Genomic DNA, 24,023 nt, shown 5'->3' with positions numbered 1-24,023 from the left:
AAAATATTGCTGTATGGTGTCAATATTCACATAGTAAATGTGTAAACAAGTTAGATCTTAAACGATAGGTAAGAAGATCACTAGTTAAGAATAGTCACCCTGAACTACAGGGCAAGAAATGGACGGACGCACTGAAAGATATCCCCTAGCTTTCTTTATGTTCATTTTTAATGACAGGTAGTACCAAGCTTTTTATTTATTTTACCTTACGTATCACAGAACAAAGACTACAACAACATGAATATGAGTCCAACAAATAATACTTGTACATTAATATCAATATTTATCAGTTTGTTTATTTTTAATTGTTTATTTCCAGCCATTTATCGTACTTACGGAATAATTGAGAAATATCACTTGATTTGTAAAACAGTATTTGAATATTTCTTTAAATCGAATAAATGGTGATTAACAATGTCTATTCGTACGATTGATTGACTTTGTGAAAGAAAGAGATAAGTAGGTATGGTAAGTGAGAAAGAAGAGAGTTACTAGGGAACGTGGACGTCTCTAATATTAACAATAAAAAAGTACAAATTGTTTTATTCAAACAAAAGCTAATAAAGGTTTTATTTTTCAAAACTATTATTGTGTCAAATAATGATAACAAACACACTAACAATATATATTTTTTTTTATTTTCAAATAATATTCATGTTTGAAGTTATGCAACGATGTTAAAAACAGACCTTAGTAAACTTGTACTAATTTGATAAATTAATGTGAAACACAGACTATATACTACACTATAAACTAGACTGTATACCAGAACGTAGACTAGACTATAGAGTAGACAATAGACTAGACTATAAACTAGACTATAGAATACATTATAGACTATACTCCAGCCTATACACTAGACTATAGACTAGACTATAGACTAGACTATAGACTAGACTATAGACTAGACTATAGACTAGACTATAGACTAGACTATAGACTAGACTATAGACTAGACTATAGACTAGACTATAGACTAGACTATAGACTAGACTATAGACTATACTATAGACTATACTATAGACTATACAATAGGCTAGATTATAGACTAGACTATAGACTAGACTATAGACTAGACTATAGACTAGACTATAGACTAGACTATAGACTAGACTATAGACTAGGCTATAGACTAGACTATAGACTAGGCTATAGACTAGACTATAGACAAGGCTATAGACTAGACTATAGACTAAACTACACTATAGACTAGACTAATAATAATCGTAGAAAATATAAAATGGTTATCCTTTGGTGACCAATTTGGATAATTTATTTTCTTTTGGGAAAAAATAGGCATTTAATTTATTTCACTTTTTAGGAATCCTTAAATTGCCTGCAGTTATAAAAACCGCAAATAAAAAGCCAAATTTTCTATAAAATTTATTTCAACAATTCAAAGTCTAAGTAATACAAACAGCGGTTGTCTTTGTCATTAATGTTATTATTTCACCATTAAATTATTATAAATTTTATTAATAGTTAAAGAAAATATAAAAAATTAAAACACCTGCATTTCATTTAGTTTGGGGTTCTGTTTTCTTATAAAAACACACAAATAAGTAAACAATAATTTGCTTATCGAACATGAAAATCGTTTTATGGAAATCAAATAAAATTTTTAGTGCGAAATTGATAGACTCTGCTGCAAATATGGAACAAAAATCACAAGAAATAAGGGACAGTCGAACAGACAAATTGTACTTGTATTTATTTAACTTTCATTTAACCCTGTTTGTGATATATGGAGTGATTTTAAATAAATTGATTCGCAACAGTCGACACGTTTTATAATTATTAACTAAGAAATTAATAATAAACATGCTTATCTAACAGCAATTTAATATTAGTCATTATAAATTTGTATTTTTTATTGTTTATTCTTTAATTTTGATGATTAATGATTACTTATGCAGAAATAGAAAGAAAAGTTTTTATACACAGTTTTATCTGCAGACTAATTTGAAAAGAGGACCATTATTTCGAAACTCTAATTTCATTTATACATATAACTCTATTGTATTTATTTGCTCAAATTTTCTTGCATTTTTTAAATTTTTAAGATTATGTCATCTCTTTATGTGAATACCCTAACTGTTATTGATGTTATCGGTATTTTTGTTTATTTCTTAAAACAAAGTCATGTGATCTATCACCTCATTTAACTGACCGGATATTTCCTGATTCTGCACCAAATCCAAAGTTTTATGTATAAACATGTTCTAAATATGTACTATTGTTATCGTCATAAATATTTGATTAATATAAATTTGTTTTTATTTTTCTGAATAACTATTTTGATTGTTTGCGAAAAGTTTATTTTGCTACACGTGCCATGATTATGCGAAAATTTAAAATAGTTATAATTTAAATATCAAGAAGATTAAAAAATTTTTCAGATTATGAATTTCTAATTTTGACATTTGTGTCAAACTTCATTAGAAAAATAAACTTTTTAACGTATATACTATTGCTGTAGTCTAGTCTATAGTCTAGTCTATAGTCTAGTCTATAGTCTAGTCTATAGTCTAGTCTATAGTCTAGTCTATAGTCTAGTCTATAGTCTAGTCTATAGTCTAGTATATAGTCTAGTCTATAGTCTAGTCTTTAGTCTAGTCTATAGTCTAGTCTATAGTCTAGTCTATAGTCTAGTCTTAAGTCTAGTCTATAGTCTAGTCTATAGTCTAGTCTATAGTCTAGTCTATAGTCTAGTATATAGTCAAGTCTATAGACTAGTCTATAGTCTAGTCTTTAGTCTAGTCTATAGTCTAGTCTTAAGTCTAGTCTTTAGTCTAGTCTATAGTCTAGTCTTAAGTCTAGTCTATAGTCTAGTCTATAGTCTAATCTATAGTCTAGTCTATAGACTAGTATATAGTCTAGTCTATAGCCTAGTCTAATCTTTATTCTGGTCTTTAATCTAGTCAATAATCTAGTCTATAGTCTGGTCTATAGTCAAGTCTATAGTCCTTTCTATTGTTTAGTCTATAGTCAAGTCTTTAGTGTAGTTTTCAGTCTAATCTATAGTCTAGTATTTAGTTTGAAAGATACATTAAATAATTTAATCAATAGTTTAGTTCTTAAATCAAAAAAGGTAATAATGGATCTGATTATAGGTTTTAAAAAAAAGTGAGCTACCAGATGTTTCCTGATTGTTGCAGATTATCTACCTAAATCCCTTGCGAATGATATGTAAAAAATGTCAGCAGTTTTGAAAACAAATAGTTCATAAATATGTTGATCACTAAAAACAAAACGTTTTTATTTCATAAGATCAATAGTAATTTTACAATGTAATTAAATAAACTTAAAAAAAAATAAACATTTCCAGATCTTACATTTTACAGTGTTTCGTTATATTTTTAAATATTTAATACAGATTATTCGATAAAAAATAATCAGTAAGTTAAAAATTACAACGTGTTTTTCAACAAGTAACATTAACACTAATCTTAAACTCAAGAAAAACCTTGTCAAAGGAAAATAACCAATAATTTAAATTATTAAAAAAAAAAAATAATAATTCATTCATTCATTCATTCCCAACCCCAACAACCTGCTGCAATCTTATCAGGGATGTTCTACAAAAATAATATTTAATATTTATTTGTTTATTTTTCTTATATCTACAATTTGTGTTTAAATATAAATAATTTGTCATTGTAATTGTAAAAAATCAAGAAATAAATATTTAAACGTACAATAAATATAACGAACGTTCGGTATCAACCTGACTGATCACGTTCAATTTAAATGGAAATTATTGTAAATAAACATTGTATATATAATTTAGTTTGTATTTATTCTTGATTTGTTGTTGTTGTTTAATATAACTGATATTTGTCCTCATTTCTTTTGCCTTTTTTACATTTCAATATGTTTATTATTTATAAACATTTTTTTATTTTTATATTGATTTGAGTTTCTTTTAGGTGGAATTATAACAAAAAATAAAGAATAAGAAAAAATATAATAAAATTTGTTCGATTTGTATACGCAGTTACGAATCATTGTTTATCTTGCGCTTTAAATGACTATTTTTTATTTATACAAATTATCAATATTTACATAAAATTATGATTATTTAAAGAAAATTTGTATTTGTAAATTATAAAAACAACTGTAAGAGTAATAAAAATATCAATATTTTGCTTAATGATATCTACCTGTTGTAAAATATTCCATTTCGTATGCCTATTTTGTACCCTACATATTGAATTTGTGATACAATGTAAATCTAGCAATTGAATTTGTTTCTTCCCTTTTTATACAAAAACAAACTTGGCATAAAATCTGATAAAAGCAGATTAATGTTCTAAATTTTAAGTTTATAAAATTTTTTATTCCTATACTTAAATCCGATCAAAAAAGATTAACATTTTATGAATGATTTAAAAAAAAGCTAAGAGTTTTATGTTTAGAAAATTATAAAAATATTTTCTAGATTTTTTAGAAAAAAAATTTTTGCTCCCAAGAATTCCGTTTTTTAATAATAGTTTTTTAATAAATAGTTAAAAATTTTTTTAAAATATTTTCTAGATTTTGTAGAAAAAAGATACATTTTTGCTCTGAAGAATATAGATTAAAAAATCTATAGATTTTTAACAAATTTCGATGTAAAGAATATAAAGTTAAGATTTTATTGATTAGTATATTTTGTGGCCTACTTTGACCAATAATATTTTATTTAAATTGAAAACTTCAATATTTGTTTTCACAAGTATACTACACCATTTACAATTGTATTTCACAACTGTTCATTTTTGTTTCAGAAATTTCAAACTGAAATAAAATTCAGAAATTTCAAACTGAAATAAAATTTAAAAAGATTAAGAAAGTTCTAAAATTCAATTGGAAATTCCGAAAATACAATTACAAATCTCTTAAATATAATTGGAATTGGTGTAGTTTATTGACTTGTTGTAAATCGTTACGATAAGATTCCATTGACAAACGGAAAAAGTACTACTAAAATGACACATTTTATTTAAAAAAAAGTACTACGTTGTAAAGTAGAACTAATGTAATCAATTTAATTATTGAAAATTCTTGGAATTAAACGGAAATTGTAATTATGGCTCGAATATTCTTAAATCAATAAATTGGAAATCCTTTGCGATTTATTGGTAGATGCAGAGGCGTCTATTTACACGGCATGTTCTCACCTCAAAAATTCCCAAGGAATCCGTACTTCAAACAACCTAGATCTGTTTTAGTAGTACGATAAGCCCGAATCAGACACGTACGAAAGTGCTACTGTTTACAATAACGATTTAAGCATTTTTATGTTCATAATAATCGAAGTACATATGTACTTCTTTCAAGATTTCTATATATGTATGTATATAAGGAATGTATTTGTCAATGTGCTCGTGTTATCTACTGCAAGATCTGAATGTTTGGGATATAAAAATTCAAAAAGATGGACATTCATAATTCAAGATTTAAAGAAAGGCGGATGGAAGGACGCATATAGCCTAATCAATAAAATTATTACGAGTCTTTTAAATATCCATGGAAACTTTTTTATTAATAAAAAATAGTTGGTTAACGTGGTAGTTCACTGCACGCGAATTGTCTAGTAGAATCGAAGGGACTCCGTTTTCACCGGACCACTCCACTCGTCAGATGTAGTCTTTATAGTATTAGATCCAGCTGTAGCTGTGAGAAATTTGAGGATATCATTAAGCTTAGACTCAAATATCTCACCAATAAGTAAAAAATAGTTATTATTAAAATATATTAATTAAATATTAAGAAAGTTATAAATGTAGAGCATTAAACTGTATTTAAAATTTCTTTTATTTTCTATAATGGTAAAAAGCGCAGCAAAATAATAAAACATAATATTTTTTAATTATAAACCGTTTTAAAAATGCTCTAATTTTATAAAAAGTCACAAAGAATGCAATTGACTCGATCGCTTGTGACAAATAACTTTAAGTCACTGATTGAAATTAAATTAAAAAAAAAACGTTAGTCTTTTTCAATTTAAATTCTTTGAAATCATCTTACGACAAAATATACAAATTGTTTCTATGTACTTCTTCTGTAAATAATTTTTATTATTAATTAACACCTTTTTTTTCCTATTCATTAATTTTTGTTTCCATTTTACAAATCAACAATTTAAATACGATTAACAATTATCCGTTTATTGCCCACCTTTAATATGTGTTTAAATGTGTAGAAGTCTGTTGGCCAGCATGAGTTTGTGAAAACATTTTTCTTTATTATCAATTCTTTTTTTTTGTTCGGCAGCTTAAATGGTCAATGGACATTAATATGAAATGACTGAGCAACATTTATATTTAAACACTTTTTATTATTTAAACACCTTTTTTATTATAAATATGTTTTTTAGCTCATTTTTTTATTATATTTTCAATTGCGTGTTTAAAACTATAAAGTATAGGTTTTTTATTTAAACTATTCAGATAATTAAAATAAGAAAAAAATATTTTTGCCAATACAATGTTTAAAAATTAAAGTTCTAACTCTTAAGTTGCCATTACAATGAAAAGTCTGATTGCTCAAGCACGAAAGTTCGAGAATAAATTGAAAATAAACGATTTCTCTAATGTCAAATGTTTTATAACGATTTGGGAATTACTGTTTTTTATACCGTATACCACTATAGTGCGGATGACATTATGGGTGTGTCCATAGGCAAATATTATTCATACGTATAATCATTTGAAAATGTTACAATCAACTCAGAATAATTTCCTGAGATGATCTAGAGATGATAACAATGATAAGGCCTGCGCTCTCAATTTTTGGTTATAATTTTTATATGAAAACTGTGTTTATCGTTTATCGTTACTATAAAAAATTAACCAGAAATTGAGAAAATAACCATTTTACCAAATATATGTATACTCGATTCTCGTGTAGATCGAGAATCTTATTTTATGCTAACCCCCTTCATAATATGACATAATTCACATATAAACACAATATCACGGTTTGACACAAATAACTCTAGTATTATGCCAACATTGGGGTCTCAATATAGCTTTTTTTTATTTAACTATTCAAATTTCATCACTTCTATAAATATTTATACTAACACTTAATGTTTAATTAATAATGTCAATTTTTTTCAAATTTGTACACTTTTTCCATTCTTGTTGTCTATTTTAATCGTCTGACAAGTCAGCACAAGATTAATTAAAGTCTTTTGTCTTTAAATAATTAATAAACTTCGTTGACAAAAATACCAAATACCTTTTTATCGCAATTGATACCAACGAAAACAATAAGAGACAAAAGAATTAAGTCACAATTTCCAAGCCACAAGTGTGTCACTTAAAATTTAAAAATGTTGTCTTTTCATACCTTTAAAACAGTGTCTTATCATTCTAATGATAAATAAACAAGAATATTTTAAACAAATTATTAAAAAACCTTCTAAATATCAAGCAAACAGTAATTCAAAATTTTAGCCATGGTGAAAGAGTGATATTACCTAACCTACAGTTTTTTTCCAATATATGAAAATGTTTTCATTATAAAGTTGATGATGTTTAAAATTATTATTTTGTGTTAGAAAAAATAAGTTAGTTAAATTTTACCATACGATATTTTCATTCGAGGAGGGGATTTTTATAAATCTTTTATTTCCCAACAACAAATTAAATTAATTTTTGCCTAAAAACATACAGTAGCTGTTTCTAATTTGTTCAAAATGTATTTTTAGTTTTAGTTGAAACAATTTTGTTTTGATTTCAAATTGTTCACATTACGTTTGTTTATCTGCTTCATTTTTTCATGTCAGGAATAACATTGTTAAGAGATTAGTTTTTTTCAACAATATTTTAAAAGTGTGGTTTCATTTAGTGAATCATATTGTGAATAATGTACAATTGTAGTGATTTCGTAATTTTAGTATCATAAAAACCAAACCTTTATCATTTGAAATTACGGTTTATTAAAATGTACTAAAAGTCTGTAACAACTTAATCAATATTAAAACGATTAAATAAAAAAATACACGTTTAAACAGGGTGCTACATTAAAATTAATGAAAAGCTGATAAAACTTTTAAACATTTTAAATTATTAATGAATTTATTGTTATTAAAGTTATTAATTAATTCAGTGGTTTTTCTCACCATGTATTGCAGGTAAATATGTCTTATTATGTGTTTAGATATATAACTCTAAAATCAATGCAGATATACTATAAATAAACAATTATGTCCCTACTGCTTTTATCGCAATATCCTAAAGACATCAATGATTATAATAAAAATTCAATTAAAAGCGTTATGCTGCTTGAACATAATAATTCGTACATAATCGATCGTATCCAAAGTAATCATAATAAGCAAAAACTACTAGAAGGTAAATACACATTTAACACCATAAAAATGACAACACCTTCTACAACGACAACAAATTATAAAATCAATAACGAAACAGCCAACACAAACGAGGCAGCCAATTTGTACACGCAACAGGAACAAGAGCACCATCATATAATACAACAACACCAACAGCAGCAGCAACAACAGCAACATTTATTACAAATGCAGCAACATTTAATGCAACAAAATATAATGACAACTTCTCCTTTGCAACATTTAAATAATATTTTCGGTTTAAATTTAAACAATGCACGGTCAGCCACTACTATGCCACTGGCTGCTTCACCCATATTTCATGTCAATAATTTACAACATTTACTGGTGGGGGTAACTCCCCAGCAGCAACAACAATTTCAACAAATATATCAAGAATTTTATGGCAACATGTTGCCGCAACATCAACACTATCAACATGAGCAACAGATTCTAAGAGATTTAATACAAGCCACAAATATGGAAACAACAAATACCAATATGGAAACACATTCACCTCTAGTTGCCACTGGTGCAGTTAGTTCGGGTATGCTAAAATCGGAAACATGCAACAAAAATACATTGCCTCTACACACACCAGCAACAGCGGCCTTAACAAACTGCACCACCACAACACTGTCGCCTTTGGAGACGTTTGTTGTTAATACAGTTGGTCTGAATCATCGCCATCATCATCTGCAACAGCGTCATAATGATGATGGTAATATGGCTTCATTAGAGCGACAACATAATGAGACTGCACACGCTAACCAAAAACAACAGCAACAACAACAACAACCACACTATAAACAAAGCAATAACAAATTGCTAAAATCACAGACCACCTTAACATCAACTTTGGCTTCAATTGTTACAGCAACAGCAACAGCAAAATCACAAATTACAACAAATGTTGTTACTGCTGATCTACTGGAAGCTGACATTAAAACTAGTGTTGGTAACTTATCAATGACATCTTTGACACCTGTTAATACAACAGCAACAACAACAACGAATGCTACAACATCGTCGTCATCATCATCGCCGTTGTCTTCATCGTTATTGTTGTCTGCAACAAATAGCTTAGGTAAGTCAATTTAATTAATTTATGATGAAAAAAGGAAAACAATAATAGTAAATTATAAAATAAGTGATTATAAATAGACAGGAGCGGAACCAGCTTAAGAGGGGGAAGGGGGTATTTTTTTCACTCAGTATATATGTACGCATTTCGAAATTGGTGAATTTACCTTAATTTTAAGTTCTAGTTCAGTTCTAAATTTTAACAAAAAATTTTTAATCAATAATTTGGTTCAAAGAAGATTTTTTTTTTTAATTTTCTTCTAAAAGAAATTCTCCGATTGAAAATTTTTGACAAAAATTTTCTTTTAAATAAATTATTCGATACATAGAAATTTACATAGTTTTTTTGTAGAAAATATTCAATAAAAATATAATTTGTGTATCCGTTAGGAGAAAAATTGTTTATCAAAAATTATGTACTTAAACAATCTTCTTATCGACAATATTCTATTGCCCACAAAATTTAGGACGAACCACGTGTAGGGGAATTAAGTCTAAACTTTTGATTGGGAAGTTTACAAGAAAATTATACCGCATTTAGCACAAATGAATTAAAATTTCTTAAAACTAATTTTTGTGGTCGTTAATTTGTATAGTTTTTATAATATTATAAATGGTAGTAAACCATAATATTCATATTCAACAATTTTTCTCATTTGAATGATTGCAATCAAAACTATGTTCAATGAAAATATTATTAATAAGGGTATTAATAATATTTTCTGGTATATTTGCCTTTTTACATAAAAAAGCTTCAAAGGGTCATTAGTTAATGAAAGTCAAATATGGCATTTTCTGGCGTGAATAACTTTAATAATTGCTTAAGTGAAAAATAAAAAATCTTGTTCGTTTTGAAGTGCTGGAGGAGTATTAATATTTTTTATTATTTGTTTAGCGAAATAACACTTGTGTAACACTCTTCAGTTTAATTAATGTTTTATTTAAACGTAAATCCTGTAGACAGTACAACGATTGTAATTTTAAAATACTAAATTTAAGGTTGCCAGATTTCTGGAAATTTACACACAAAATTAAAAATTTACAAATGCATGTGGAAACACATTTTCTATGAGAAAAGTTGTATTTAAAAATACTTATGGATACAAAGACAAATAAAAATTAATATTGAATCACGAAAATAACTACGGCTGATGTTCGTCCACATATATGAAATGTTAAAAGTATAGTTTTAAATTTATTTTTGCTAAACATGTAGAATATTTGTTCAAGTCTGGCAATACCAACACTGTGTTGCAAATGTTGATTAAAGAGACACAAAATCATAACTAGATATACATACATACAACTATCTGAACAGAGCCACAAAATTTACATTGTCTATATGAATTTGGAGACTTAATGCTATTAACATAAACAATAACAATAAAAATTTAGGATCAAAAACATACATCGCGTGTTAAAAAATTATTAATTTTATCAAAAAGTTAAATTTACAAACAAAAATGGAACAATAAAAGCAAAATTAAGAAGGCAAAAATTGTAGCAACAAAAAAATATAAAAAAACAGTCAAATTGTAAAATAAAGGCGACCACAACTGAAACGAACCGGCAAACAATTTCATAAACAACGAGAAACTATTTTGCAAATAAATACAAACATAAGAGTTTCAATAACACCGTTTCATAGAGATCTGGTTCTCACACATATGAAAAAACAAACAGGACTAGTCAGAAATTTCATTTGTAACTCTGTGCTGATGGACTAATTTATAAATCAAAAATTTATGGTATTTGTTTTCAATATTTTTCAAAAAAGAAAGATTTTATTCAAAATCACTTCAGAAAAGAGTGGAGTTTTGGAAGATCTCTCTATAACAAAGATAGGTCAAAACCTTTTTTATATCTAGGTTTCGCTTTACTAATAATCTGAATATTCCCCTAATTGCAAAACATTTGTTAATGTTGACTAAAGGAACTGTTATGAATTGACTAAAGGAGGATACGTTATACATTGAACGCATTGAAAGACCGAACACAAACATCGTATGCCAGAAACGCTTTCTAGAAACTTAAGGCACTAATTCCACATCGAATGACTCTAATCCGGTAGCCAAAAGGGGTCTGAGGATCTATATTGAACACGTAGAAACTTTTAGAGCTGTACGAGATTTAGATTAAAAAAACAATTAGCAAACACCAAAACATTAGCGAGAGAAGGGCCAGAAGTCTCCTAAGAATGAGATTATCCAAGGTTAAAATTATGTTATATAGTACTTCTTATTAAGTACTATATAACATTTTTCACAATAAAGAAGCGAAAACAGTCTTCATAGAGGTTTAGATAAATTTTCAAAATTCCAAAGACTAAAAAAAGTAATGAAATCGGTGAAAAACACAAAAACTCAATATTTTAAGAGTTTGTGATATTTTAATTTTTAAACAAATGTATTAGTGTATTAGAAATGGTGTTAAAACATACTGGCCAAATTTAAACCCAAACTTACATAAATATTATAGTTAGTGTGAAAAATGCAGAGAGAGAGAGAGAGCGATCGACAGTGATATTATGATCATGTATAAGGAACATTTAATAATATTAAAATGAGATGAGGTGCAGAACACGAATATATCTTATGTTAGTTTTATTTTATGAATGAATATAAATTTTCTTTTTTTTGTATTTTTTAATACAATTTGTTTATAAAATGAGAATAGTTAATTTAATGTCTGATGTTTCGTCAAGACATTCGTGACTTTTTAATGAGCTCATTTTTATTGTAAAGTGGACAGGAAATGGCAAAATATATATAAACAATATTAGACTATAACCAAACTAAAATTAGTTTAGTTTTATAAAAAATAAATTATGAAAAATAAAATTAAAATTATAAATAATTTAACATTTGTTACTTTATACACCTCTTTACAATTTGCCCTGTTATACGCATCAAAATTATTGAGTAACTAAAAAATTCACTTTAAAATTTTATTCTTATTATTTACTATTCAAGAAAATTTATTAAATTAACGATAATAATTAAAATGATAAAGTTTTCTAAAATTTGTTTTCTTTTTCTTCAACTAACTATGAAAAATGTCTTATATAATAAAGAAAAAGACATAAAATGCAGTAATTGCCACCACAACTATTCTTAAACAATTGTTGCTACTACTTATTTACGATTAATGCGGCTGTTGCTATCGCTGCAATTTCTACTTTTTCTGACCAACAAAAGATTGAGGTACAAAGCTCACAAGAAAACAAAAATACCAAAATAAAGCAGTGATATGACCAAAGCAATACAGTCATTTAGACATTCAAGTAGAAGTTAAAATGTTCATCTTCATTAATCATTTTTAATAATAAAATCATAAAGGTTCAGGAAAAAAACAAGAACTACCAGACCTGAAGTTTCTATATTTTTGTAGTTGTAGTAGTAGAAAAAAGCCACCGAAACAGTGGTTAAAATAAATGTTTAAAGGTATTTTTCTCGAAAAATTCCAATAAAAAAATATCAAAAGATTGTTAAAGGTGACGTGCCATGATCATCATTATAATCAGCAAAAAAAGTAATAATATTGAACATGCAGTGTTTTAAAGGATTTAATTAACAAAACCGTCTAATATAAAAATGTTTATGAAAAACATTAACAGTTGCAATCAATGTATCACACGTTTTGTGCAAATCTTTCATTATTGCTCTAAATCTTTTAAATATTTTTTACATTTAATTGTAATTTTGACTTAACACATTCCTTTACATACTGCCTACAAAATAGTACTTTAAACTCAAAGTATTTACACCGCTTTATAGGCTTTATAAACAATGGACTACAAATGTGTCGGTATTTTGATAGTAAAAAAAGAGATCTCTAGAGACACACACACATAAAAACTACTTCTTTTTGTGTGAAGAAACCACAGATGATTAAAAACTTAAATACAAAAAAAGAAGAGCAGGGGTTATTAAAAACTAATTTGCATAACACATCAAAACATAACCAACGAACCCCTCTACATTCTCCTTAAAAATGTCATTATTCAAGCTGAATTGAAACGGAAATAAAGCTACGCTTTTATTGTGTTTTATTTTTTTTGTTTTGGTAGCACGAGTTCATGCTAAAACCACAGGGATTAAGTATTTAAAAAAAATATTTATTGTTTACTGAAGAAGACTACATTGTGTCTGCTTGTGACGATTACAGTTGCTCAATGAGTTTTTAATGATTCTGAAAGGAACTTATTTTTCTAAGCATATTTTTATTTATTTAACAAACTTGGGTTTGTTAAAATAATGTCAGACAGTTCGCCATTGAAAGTTTTTGTTTGGATGGGTCAGATGGGATCAGACGCATATATAGGACATGTCATGTCTCTCATACCAGAGACAGAATTTGTCGGAATTTTCGAAAGAATGTGCCAACTCCGAAATTAGTAAGACGTTACCAAAAAAATTATATAAAGTAAGACGAAAGGAATTATAGAAGAATAGAGCATGCGGATCATACAGAGAAATTCCTCGTCACCCTTTCGTAGAAATAAGTATTGTTATTCCAGATATTGCATTAATTGGAAAAAGAAAACCATATTTCTAAATATCAGACGATAATATCTTCGTAGCGTATTATATAAACTTTTTACCATAAAAAAACGTAAAGAAGAGAGCAGATCCCCCGATCTGTAAAAGTTTCAACCTAACATGGGCATTTTCAATTGGAAAAACTCAAAATGTTTCTATATTTTTATAAATAATTATCATCGCGTTCAAAACCCCTATTCACTTTTTTTCGCGATCAAATTACTTCAACTACTTTTTAGAGAAGAGATTTTATCGGAAATGTTAACTTTCATTTGATTTATTCAAATTGTAATAAAATTTATAAGTTGAAGTTATTCACGACTTAAATAACTTATATTGAAAAACATTAATTGCCGGGCAATTAGTAGACAAGTGGGTTTAACCCATTGCAATTATGCTTAAAATATAAACTTTTCTTCAAATTTTATTAACATTTATTAGCCTCTATTATTTCGCAGAGTTTTTTGTGATTATAGAGCAGTTCATTGAAAATTAAAGGCGTTTCATTAAAATCAATTTAGTTTTAATAAAATATAAAAAAAAATATTTTATTAAACTTTAATTTTTAGGTTTTATATAAAAAACACTATAAGTTTGCCAAGTTTTTTACGAAAAGTGGCAGGAAGAAAATAAAGACTGTGTAGTGGTTAAAGAAAATATAATAAACCTGTTCAAGGCTATTGTCTGTTTGTTCCGACAGTCATTCAGCCAAGTCGGCATTAATTATATGTTTACAAGCCAAAGTGCGCTAAGTAGTTGCAGACTTTAACACCTTATTATCGTCAGCGGCAACAAACAAGTTATCAGCAACAACAATTGCAACAAAGTACTGCTGCAACTTTGTATACTGCTTGCTAATTTATACAAACTTGTAAATGGATTTGTAATGTTTGCAATGTAATAAAACAAAATGAAACTAAATATTTTCAATTGCGTTAAGAAATATTTGATATTCAAAAATATACAAAAATTAATTTCATATTAGGGGCACTCATTTAAACGCTTAAGTTTGTCAATTGTGTAAATTAGTCCACAAGTCTGCATTGTTGCGTAATTTTGTATATTAATATTATTAAACTATGGAATTTACTTTTAATAAATGTTAATATCAACGTGATAACCCAAAGACTTTGTGTTAAAAATTGTGCAATAAAATTATCACTCCTTTTGCGCAAAAAATCGTTCAATCGTTTTTAGAAATAAACATATGCTAAACTAGAACACATTGGTAAACTGAATTCGTGAATGTCTTAAGCTGAAAATGGCATTAATTAAAGAAATTTACTACTATTTAATTGGTACTTTAATGTTGAAAAATGAAATAAAGCCAAAGGCTTTGTAAAAATATATATCAAGAGCTTTCATCCGTCATCTTTAAATTTTTATGACAAAATCATGAGAATGAAGTTTGTTTATTTAATTTCTTTCAAAAGAAGATTTAAAAATTCTTTTGTTTAGCAAATATTAAAATTAATTTTCTACAGAATTTTGTTAAGATGAGATAAGAAAACGAAACAAAAAAGCTCCCACATTTGCTAACTTAACGCCTCGGGCCAAGTGGCATGGGAATAAAGTTAAAAAAGCTTCGCTCTGAATTTATTAAGTTCCATATTAAAAATTATTTTCTTAAATAAATCTAAATAAATGCGTTAAAGAAAAAACAAGAAAAATATTATTATTACGGACATGCAAAATACCGCAAGAACTGGCCAAGCTGCCTTAGAATCCTTTATTTTTTTACTTATATAGTTTACATGCCTGCGGGGCGGAGCTCCCTGTATTGCCTTCATTTTTTCCATGGTCTTTAGGCAGGTTATTTTTTTTTTGTTCTTTTGTCTACTAAGCATTGGATCAAACACAAGGCGCTCGCTAGCTTATTCGATTTGTTGTATGCTTTCCAAATACGATCACGATGATGAGTGGATTCGATTGGAGTTCAGTTTAAATGACTGTGGGAGATGTAGTAGAGAAGAAGGAGGATGGTAGTGTGCTGAAGTTGAGTGTGATTTTAGTTTAACATGCATATGAGCAGAAGAAGGAAGCATTAAAACATAATTCATCAGCATCTCCTCCTTCAACAGAAAACACAAAATTGTTATGAAAAATTTTGTAAACCGACTGATCATCATTCAACAACTTTGGTTAAGAATATATACAACATTATCTCATCTCAACAGATTTGTTTTAAGTTTTGTTGTTTGCGAAATACCCTACATTCGCTTTACCATAAGGATGACATTGGAGACAAGTATTTACCACGCTCCCTTACAAATAAAAAGTTAGTTAAGTACTTAACACGATCGCCTGCAAATTGGGAGTTAAGTTAGTAGTTTAGTTTCTAAAAGAAATGCCTGTGTCTATTATTATTTTTCAGAAAAAACTATAATGTTTGCCTTTCGAAAACAATGTACAAATATACCAAAGTAACAACTTACATAATACATTATTTATAATGCAGGCGGTATGTAGTAGTCATTAGGAAGATAGTTGTCAAGTAAGTAAAAGTAGATACAGAATTAAAAGAAAAAATGTTAGATATTTGTTGAAAATTTTATGTACAATTGTCTTTAAAAACGTTCTATAAAAAATAAAGAATTAGAAAAACAACAAGCTATAGAGTACCCCAAAACCCATATTCTCCCACCACAAGTTTTGCCACAAAATATTGCTGGCAGAGACTACTTGTAAGCCAAAAAGTGAAGGCGTTTACTATAGACTTTCCACTGCATTCGTTTTAAACCTCAAACCACCACTATCATCTCCAACGTCTTCTACTTATATGGTGGGAATATTTTAGTTTTTGCTGTCTTTAGTTTATGGGTTGAAAATTTGTTCTTTATACATATTTTATCATTAATTTAAGATCATCATCATTTTTCTGTTTTAGCATTTTGATTTTGCATGTGAACTAAAAATGTAAATTTTTGCAATAACAAAAAAAAAAAAAAAAAAATAAGAATTATGTTGGAAATAAATTTCTTAATAATATTTTATAAATTTAACAAATGCCACATTTTGTAATTCTAATCGTGAGTAATTATGTGGCGCTTTTTATTATTACATTATTATTAATGGGTTTTGGTTTTTGCAATTGCAATAAATAAAACTTGTAGCACCATGTTCATAAATGTTTAGTAAAGTTATTAATATGTTATAAGAGCAATGGTGGGTGATGCCAAAGTTGTAAAGTTCAATTGTAATTAAAACCCTTAATAATGGTGTTTAGTAAAGAAAAAGTTTAAAAAATTTCATATTTATGTGAGCATATAAATAAATTTCATATTAATCCTTTTTCAAAACAAACTCCTACTTCCTTATTAAATTTTCCTTTTGTTTTAAAGGTGTTGATTTTAATACTAATTAAATTCATTTCTTTTTCTATAATTTTAACATACAAAATTTACAGTAATACCAAGAATTTTGAGTAGAAAAATCAAAATAAATCTCAAACGGAATCCATTAATCTTCCTACAACAAATTGGCTAAAAGGCACTGCAGCATTTAAAATAAAAATCTAGTAGGATCTACAGAAGCCTTTTTTCACTGAAAAGCGGTTAAAATCTTTTGATTTTTCTTAAGCTTCCTCAACAGCAGACAAAGGAGGGCATTTAAACAAAACAAAAATCAAATTAAAACAAAGAAACCAAAAAAAAAAGAAAATAAAAATTGCCATGAAATTGTGCCTCCAAAAAAATTGGCGCATACCACCTTGAGTTTGCTGATTTGGGTTCTAATGTTTTGGCTGTGGTTTTATTGTGTTGTAGTTATAAATGTCTAAACATCGTGTCGACCGCTATTTAACCGTTAGTGTTAGAGTTATTTGGTTGCTTAAATGTGTTGGTGTTTTGCGGAAAAGGATATTTAAAGATGTTTCAAAGTTTTATTGCTTTAAAAATTATTTGAGTGTTTGCTTGTATGTTTGAAATTTTGTATTTGGACTTAATTGTCTTTCGTTGAAAATTTGTAAATGGATTCTGTTCTTGTTTTTTTTTTTTTTTTTTAATTTTGCACTAATTTGCGTATGAGCTTTTATATGCAAAAGATTAAAGGCAATTATGTTGTAGCATATACACAAAGTTTATGATGTTAGTAATTAAGAATTTTCCAACAAATTTTCAGATTTGTTGCTTTAGTAAGCTGGTTGCTAGTTCAATTTTAATTAAATATTTTGGGAAACTTTCTTGAAAAACTTTCATGTGAAATCTGGTTGGCTCACCTTGGTTTATATATCTGTTTTTCGTGCGAAATTGTGATCACAAACTTACAATAAAACTTTTGTCAAACTTTAGTTTAGACATTTTAAATTGTACATTCCAACACAAACTTGTTGTACTTACACAACCACTGTAAGTATATAATTATAAACGTTCGATTTAATTTAACTTATGTTAAGACACTTTTGTAATGACATGTACTTAATATAATAACTTACTTTTCAATCACTAATGCTTACCTTTTGCATTACGTTCTAGAACTTTAATAATGATATACATACATATCTATAATTATATATGTACATATATAGTTTGCATTACAAATCTAATAGCAGCTTCGTTGTAAGTACAACAGCTGACTAACGAACACGAGATCACATGTTCGTATCTTTGTGGACTATTTTTGTAATATTACTAAATTCCAAATTTGTAAGCAGTCGTGGTAAGTTCTTGGCTCTATACCTCTATGCCAATGTTGCGAAGAAATAGCATTTTAGCTCATTACTTTTTAATATAGCTTTGTATTTGGCTAAAGTAAAAGCTCCAAGTGTATAAGTCTTTTACTCCCAATAGTTTTATTTCACTGAGACTTTTCTTTATTCAAATTATTACAAAATTCCATTTTAAACCTTTAGTTGTTATCATTTTTAATCTTAATGTAAATCTGAAAACCCCCAATTAACAATTCTTTATTTATGTAAGCGTCATTTTACTAACAAATTTTCCTTGAGTGTTTACATTAATAATTTAGGCGCCTTCGTTGATGAATGAACAACCGAAGAAAAAAAAACAAAATTTTTATTGTTCTTTTCTTTCTTAAATTGTTGGCAATTTACGAGGCAACAAACTAAAAACTTTATTTTGAGTATAAATCCCTGTTTTGACTAGAAGATTCATTCATTGATGAAAACAAACCAGGATAAGTTCATTTCGGTGGTTATCTTTCAATGAATTAAAGGGTATGACAAGACACTTTTACTCTATACAAATTTGTTAGTTAAGGTTCCATTAATACGGACATGCAGATATCAACATTTTGAAACAACTACAACTTGTGTTCCTTAGAAATAAACATAAATATGGTGGTTTTACTTTAAATTATATTTAAGTATGATCAAGATTTAAAGTGGACTTTCATGGGGACTTATTATATTGTACGCAAAAGAAACATGACTTTGCTGGTTGTGTTTTTCTTATATTTTTTGGGTTTAAGATTTTAAAGCAAAAATTGGTCTCCTTTACTGACAATATTTTTGTGTGTTTTTTTTTTCATAATAATAAAAAGCGGAAATACTAATGATAGGTTTTCACGCTTAACCCAATCGTTTCATAATTAACATACAAACTGAGGCATCCTTTCGCTTGATATTGTTCTCCTTTTGTGATGACCAATTTGAATGTTTTGTTTTGTGTTCCATTTGGTTCTCTATGCCAAATATTATTTATGATAATAATTTGTATTTTTATGTGGTATTTCAACATCTGCTGCTGTTGCTCATCTATACGATGTGTTCCTTTTTATTTTGGCTTTTAGATCTTGATGTCAATTTGTTGCTTACTTCATTTCGTTTTTCCTGTTTTTTTGGTGTTTTTAATAGGCAAATTTTGTAGGTCGTCATAAAAATATGATATATCACGTTTCAGTTTTATTATCTTTAATATATTGAGAAATTATATTTTATTTAACCGAAACCGGCCCATAATGGTTTGTTGGAATCATTTTAAATTATAAGTTGTTGTTTGGAACTTAAATTCATAAAAATATTAAGAAAATTGCTTATATCCTCTTATTTTCATACAAAGCGATTATTATAATTGTAAAAGAGAATTTGGATTTTTGTTTTGTTAAAGTTTTTTAAATTTGAACCGAATTTTAGAAAAAAGGTATGAAGTCAAATAAATTAAAATATTGTCCTTTTTGTGTCATTCAAAAATAAAATGTTTAATGTATCCCAGAAAAAAACGCTCCTTGGAGAGGGGTAAAAGGGGAACAGAATGAGTCATAAAATGAAAGTAGAGCAAACATTATATGACAACTTTCCACTTTTAATTATTGATCTTAAAAATTTTACTAATTTTTCCATTGTAGGGTTTCTAATTTAGTAACAAATTCCCCTTTTTTTCTTTCGATATACGTGCTTTAGCCAAAAATGCACTTACAAGTTTAAAATGTATTTCCCAGGATTTGCACGAAAAATAAAAGAATTATCTTTAACATAATACATATTTTTCTTTTTTGCATTTACTTTTGTTAACTACATTTTATGTTGATCATTCCTTATGCCTTTTACTTAACTTTAATATAATATTTTATTATTATTCATCATCAAGAACAATTTATCTCAAGTTCCCACCCGCTCATAATTAGCATCTTTTCCACCATGCAGCAGCAGTAGTAGTCAGAGTTGCATGCTTAAGAATCAAAGGAATACAATGTTGAAAAGTAAAGAAATTCAAATTTAACATACAACCAACAAAAAATTACAAAGGGGAAGATTCTATGGCTGAAAGTTAAATAGAGTTAAAGCCACACCATATTGCAACAACAAGAACAAACACAAAATTGGCAAGAGAAATGAAAAAGACTACCAACATAACAGCAGCAAAATGCAAAAGGCATAATACAACCAAACAGCCGAATACAATCATCAAACAAAACAAAAAAACTAAAAATTTTAAAAAAACAGATTTTGAAAACTAATTTCAGATATGCATCTTAAAACCATTTTAGTAGTACTTGTTCTTATTGTTGTTGCTGCCTAGCTGTGGAGCATTGCTTTTATAAATTCTTATTCCCAATTTTTTTGGTTTTGGCGATGTAACACGCCTTCGCTACAAGTGCACGTACTGTTCCTAAAAAAAAATAAAAATAAAACCAAATTGAAGAACAAAAGAAGAACGTCACATGTTTAAGAGGCATCTTGGTCTTCGTCGTCATCATCTTCCTCATCCTCATCATCAACATCAGCGGCAGCAGCAGCAGCAACCTGTGTGATGGTATATGAATATAAGCTTCTGTTATATTAAGTTAATGCAAAATAACAACAATAACAATACTAAAAGCAAACCTTTGACTATCAAACTTAAAGTTGTAGTAATATCATCAACATTTACAACAACAAACCTAAATAAGCCACATGAATTAAATCCAATCATTTGAAACACGAATTCAAAGAGATGCAAAAGCCAAACGGATGGACGGACTGTGTAACACACGGACAAACTAAACTGAACTACAGAAGGACGTTAAACAATATTAGTTGTCTTGGGATGCAAAGCAGTCATCTGGCCAACTGTGGCTCAACATTGCCAACAACAAGAGCAAAAGTAACAACAAATGGCAAAAAGTGCATAAGTTTCATTTTAAAAGCAATATTCGTCATAATCATAATGATAGGCTTTCAAAGCGTAAAAAGAAAAACGAGTGCAAGCGATTTATTTATACAAAACAGTTCTTTTTTACTTCTGCCAACAACAACATATACACAAATTTTAAAAAGTTGGAAAATAGCAACAATAATATGCAGGCACTATGGGCTGCAGATTTGGAAATTTTAAAATATTTGCAAGATAATAAAATCTTCGTTCCCGACCAACCGAATATTCCTTCTTAACCCAAAATACAACTAACAATAAAAAATCATTCTTATTTTTAACCCATTCCGATAGTTCAAATTGGTTATTATAGTAAAAAAAAACTTAAAGAGTTATTTGATCCAATTAGATAGAATTTGAGATCTTTAGGACAAAACTGTAAAAGAGATCGAAGCAATTATATATTTATAATATAGTTTTCTCATTACCATACCATTGTGCATGACACTGCATGCCAAGCATGGAAAATTGAAATACATTTAAGTAATTTTCACAAAAATAAAACACACAGCATTAGAATTAATAACTAGTTGCGTCCAGTCGGTGGTTCTACGCATAAACGTCTATATAGTTTTCAAATTTGAATATGATCATCACAGTATTTAACGTTTTAGTTAAAGCCTATTACAAAAAATAGTACCAATGTCAAAAACTACAATAGTACTGGATTTTCCATCCCTGATATATATTTTAGTAAAAGAACTTTGTATAATATGCTTAAGATCTTGCAACATATTGTTATTGTTGCTGTTATTTGTGATAATAATGATGATGATGCTGATGACTCTTGTCTTATTTTAGATTTTTTCTTTTATTTTTTTTTTGTTTACTTCATTCTTTTGTACAATTTTTGCATTAACTCATAGAATCTTGCAATAACTGGGAATACCTTTATACAAATATCAGTTAACAAAAGCACAGCAATAAGAAAAAAGTGGTTAATATTGCACGTTCCCCATGCAAATTAAATGGCTAAAATAAATGAATGTACATACGACTAAGACGGACAATGATGCATAATATTTGGCCAAAAAAAAACTGACTTACAAACGTATAAGAGTACGCGTCATACAAATAGCAATAACAATAATCATCATCGTCATCAACAGCAACAACTTTAGCATTTGCACAAATTCCCATGACCAACACTAAGTATGAATATATATTTGGTTGGTTGGTTTATTATTTAAAGGTTGGTCCAGCAGGGCATTCCTTTTTCTTCTTTTACTTGTTGCTTAAGTCTAATTTTCTCATTCATTCATGTTTGTGTAACTGCTGTAGTTGTTGTTTTATTTTTTTCTTCTATATTACTTACTCCTGCTTGTTTTGTAGAGCAATACTGTTTTTCATACTCTGTTCTTGTGTCCGAATGTCATAAATCCTTTAAGATAATAATATGCACCTTGCTTGCTGCGTTTGTTGCTTGCTTACTTGTATCGCCAACATACACGTTCAACAACTTAAATTTAAATTGTATTTCGTGGTTTTCATATTTTCTTCACTTAGATGTTTTTGTTTTTTTTTTACTTTTTGGCTTTCAATGATTGCTGTCGTAGTAAAGAGTTTAGTTTTAAGATTGTTGTATAGAATAGAGTTAAATTCGTTATTTATAATTTGAGATCAAATTGTAGTTGGAGGGATGTTGTATATAATGAAATGTTTTTCATGTTAACTTCATTTTTTTTTTTTGGTAACAATTTAATAGATTATTTTTTACTTTAGTTAATGAAATTATATCAAATAATTGTATCAGTGTTTGAGAATTTAAGAATTATTCATTTTTAAGGTTTAGTTAATATCCAGCTGGTAGATTAGAATTTGCTAATTTTTGAACATGATTTTTGGATACCAAAGAAATTGTGTTGAATTTTTTAATATAAAATCGATTTTTTTTTATTTAAATTCTTTTATTTGAATTTCAGTATAAGATTTTAAATAGTAAAAAACACAAAAATTGTAAAAATATGAAATGGTGTAATAAAGCTAAATAGAGATCTTATTTTATTTGATTTATTATATATTTTTTTACATATATACAGAAATAAACCATTGTATTTGAATAAAATGACAAATTCTTTGCGATCTTGCAATTTATCATTTCTTTTAAACATAACAACTCATTAATTTATTACAATGCTTACACCATTAGACATAATTATGTCTCCTTGTCTTAAAGGTGAGACGAATAGGTGGTACCATGATAATAAATGTTAAAAAAAGTACTTAAATACCACATATAATGTTTAAATGTTGCATTTCTATTAAGTAGTTATTATATACATACATACAATGTGGTTAATAATACATTTTTGTAAAACATTTGAAACTAATGATGAATCATAAAGTCATGTGAAGAAAATGTTATGAGTAAAACTTCATCAGCAACTATATAAAATAGATAAAGCTTGGTATTATTAAGATTGTTGCAAAAAAAAATGAAAAAAAGACATCAATAGCATGTCGAATGGA

At 27.6% G+C, this 24,023-nt stretch overlaps 1 protein-coding gene across 4 annotated transcripts in view; it reads left to right on the top strand.

Annotated features, from left to right (window-relative positions):
* The window catches only part of LOC111690324 (protein nubbin), a 71,203-nt gene that overhangs the window by 1,873 nt on the left and 45,307 nt on the right, over window positions 1-24,023 (top strand). For 2 of the 4 annotated variants that reach the window (XM_046951848.1, XM_046951831.1), the window contains exon 2: window positions 8,126-9,428. In XM_046951848.1, coding sequence (XP_046807804.1) covers window positions 8,198-9,428 — 1,231 coding nt within the window. In that variant the 5' untranslated portion in view covers window positions 8,126-8,197. Of the gene's footprint in view, window positions 1-438; window positions 464-8,125; window positions 9,429-24,023 lie in introns of those variants that run through there. The other 2 variants (XM_046951842.1, XM_046951837.1) reach the window with 2 other exon arrangements.

The sequence above is a fragment of the Lucilia cuprina genome, chromosome 2, assembly GCF_022045245.1.
Source record: "Lucilia cuprina isolate Lc7/37 chromosome 2, ASM2204524v1, whole genome shotgun sequence".
NCBI lineage: Eukaryota > Metazoa > Arthropoda > Insecta > Diptera > Calliphoridae > Lucilia > Lucilia cuprina.
Note: the sequence above shows the minus strand (reverse complement) of the source record. Positions and strands in the feature narration are given on the sequence as shown.